We start from the raw sequence: 1233 nt of genomic DNA, 5'->3' as shown, positions 1-1233 counted from the left end.
TGTGACGTCACGCTCCCGCCCCGCCCCTCGGCCCGTAGCCCCAGCCCCGGGTGTCGGTCGCTCCCCGCACCTCCGGTCCCGGTGCCCCGGGGCGAGCAGGGGCGTCCCTTCCGCAGGGACCGGTCACTCGTGCCGGGGACCCGCATGCCGGGACCGGTTGTCAGAGGGCAGGGCCCCCAGCGCTGCCTCCTCTGCCCTCTATGGCCCTTCGGGCCCAGTCTCACAGCGGGCAGCCCCCCGGGGTGACGGGGACAGTGGATGGGTCGCTGCTTCCGAAATTATGATCAACTCGTTCTGCTCCTCAGGGACCCTTAACCAGCCCCCACTGTCGGGCATGGCCTCTGGTCCCATCCCATGTCCTTTGTGGAGTCCCAGGGACCTGTCCTTGACCATGCTGGGTAGTGTCTCTGTCTGGGACAGGTGATGCTCTAAAGAGCTAAAATCTGCTTTTGTGCAGAATTTTATTATGCGCAAACAATCTATTTTCTCTTTGGCACAGCGGGAGTCAGGGAAGGATAGTGGGAAAGCCCTGCACTGGTCTCCGTAAGGAAAAAGGCTTAGGGAGAGCCTGTCCCAGCCAGTGCAAGTGGATGTACCAGCTGGGGAGTGAAGCTGCCCCCAGGCTCAGCACCCCAGAGCATGACGAGAGGAGCCACCCTCTCTGGCTGGAAGCCTGTCAGGGCTACGAAGTTTTGGTCTTGGTGGCCCCAGGCTGCCGTGGAGCTGTCGCTCAGTCTCTGAGGCTGCAGGAACCCATGCCAGGGGCAGTGTGGAAGGAGCTGGGTGAACAAGGAACCCACCTCCCCATCCATCCGGGCAGCAGGAACAGAAAGGCAGCTGTGGTCAGGGAGGGGAGCTCTGCCTAGGAACTGAGCAAGATAGAGCTCATGGGGACACATCTGAAGGGTCCAAACTGCACTGCCCAAAGGGCTGGCCAGGTTGGGAATCCCACCTTGGCCTCACCCGTGTCCTGGTCATGCAGGTGAAAGAGCAGCGGCAGCAGGCTGTCCGGCACCTCCTTCTTCATCACCTTCTTTGTGGTGCTCTCCGTAGGCATCACGACTTGAAAGAGACGGATGGAGAGCTCCCGCACAGTGTCCCACTGCTTGTAGAGGAGGGGAGGGCATTAAGATGGGACATCCTCAACACAGCCTTGGACAGCCCTGCTCCAGAAGGGAGCGGAGCTGCGGCAGTGCAGGTCTGCCCAGCAGGGCTTGGTGTCCCTGGGACTGG

The 1233-nt window shown here is 61.8% G+C and overlaps 1 protein-coding gene across 1 annotated transcript in view; it reads right to left on the bottom strand.

Moving 5' to 3' along the window:
- Positions 1-1057, bottom strand: part of RRP9 (ribosomal RNA processing 9, small subunit (SSU) processome component, homolog (yeast)) — a 4816-nt gene extending 3759 nt beyond the window's left edge. Inside the window, exon 1 of the mRNA XM_017732299.1 lies at positions 953-1057. Coding sequence (XP_017587788.1) covers positions 953-1057 — 105 coding nt within the window. The remainder of the gene's footprint in view (positions 1-952) is intronic.
- Between the last annotated feature and the right edge of the window lie 176 nt (positions 1058-1233).

This window comes from Corvus brachyrhynchos, unplaced genomic scaffold (genome assembly GCF_000691975.1).
Source record: "Corvus brachyrhynchos isolate BGI_N302 unplaced genomic scaffold, ASM69197v1 scaffold4, whole genome shotgun sequence".
Taxonomy (NCBI): Eukaryota; Metazoa; Chordata; class Aves; order Passeriformes; family Corvidae; genus Corvus; species Corvus brachyrhynchos.
This window is presented reverse-complemented; position numbering and strand designations above follow the sequence as displayed.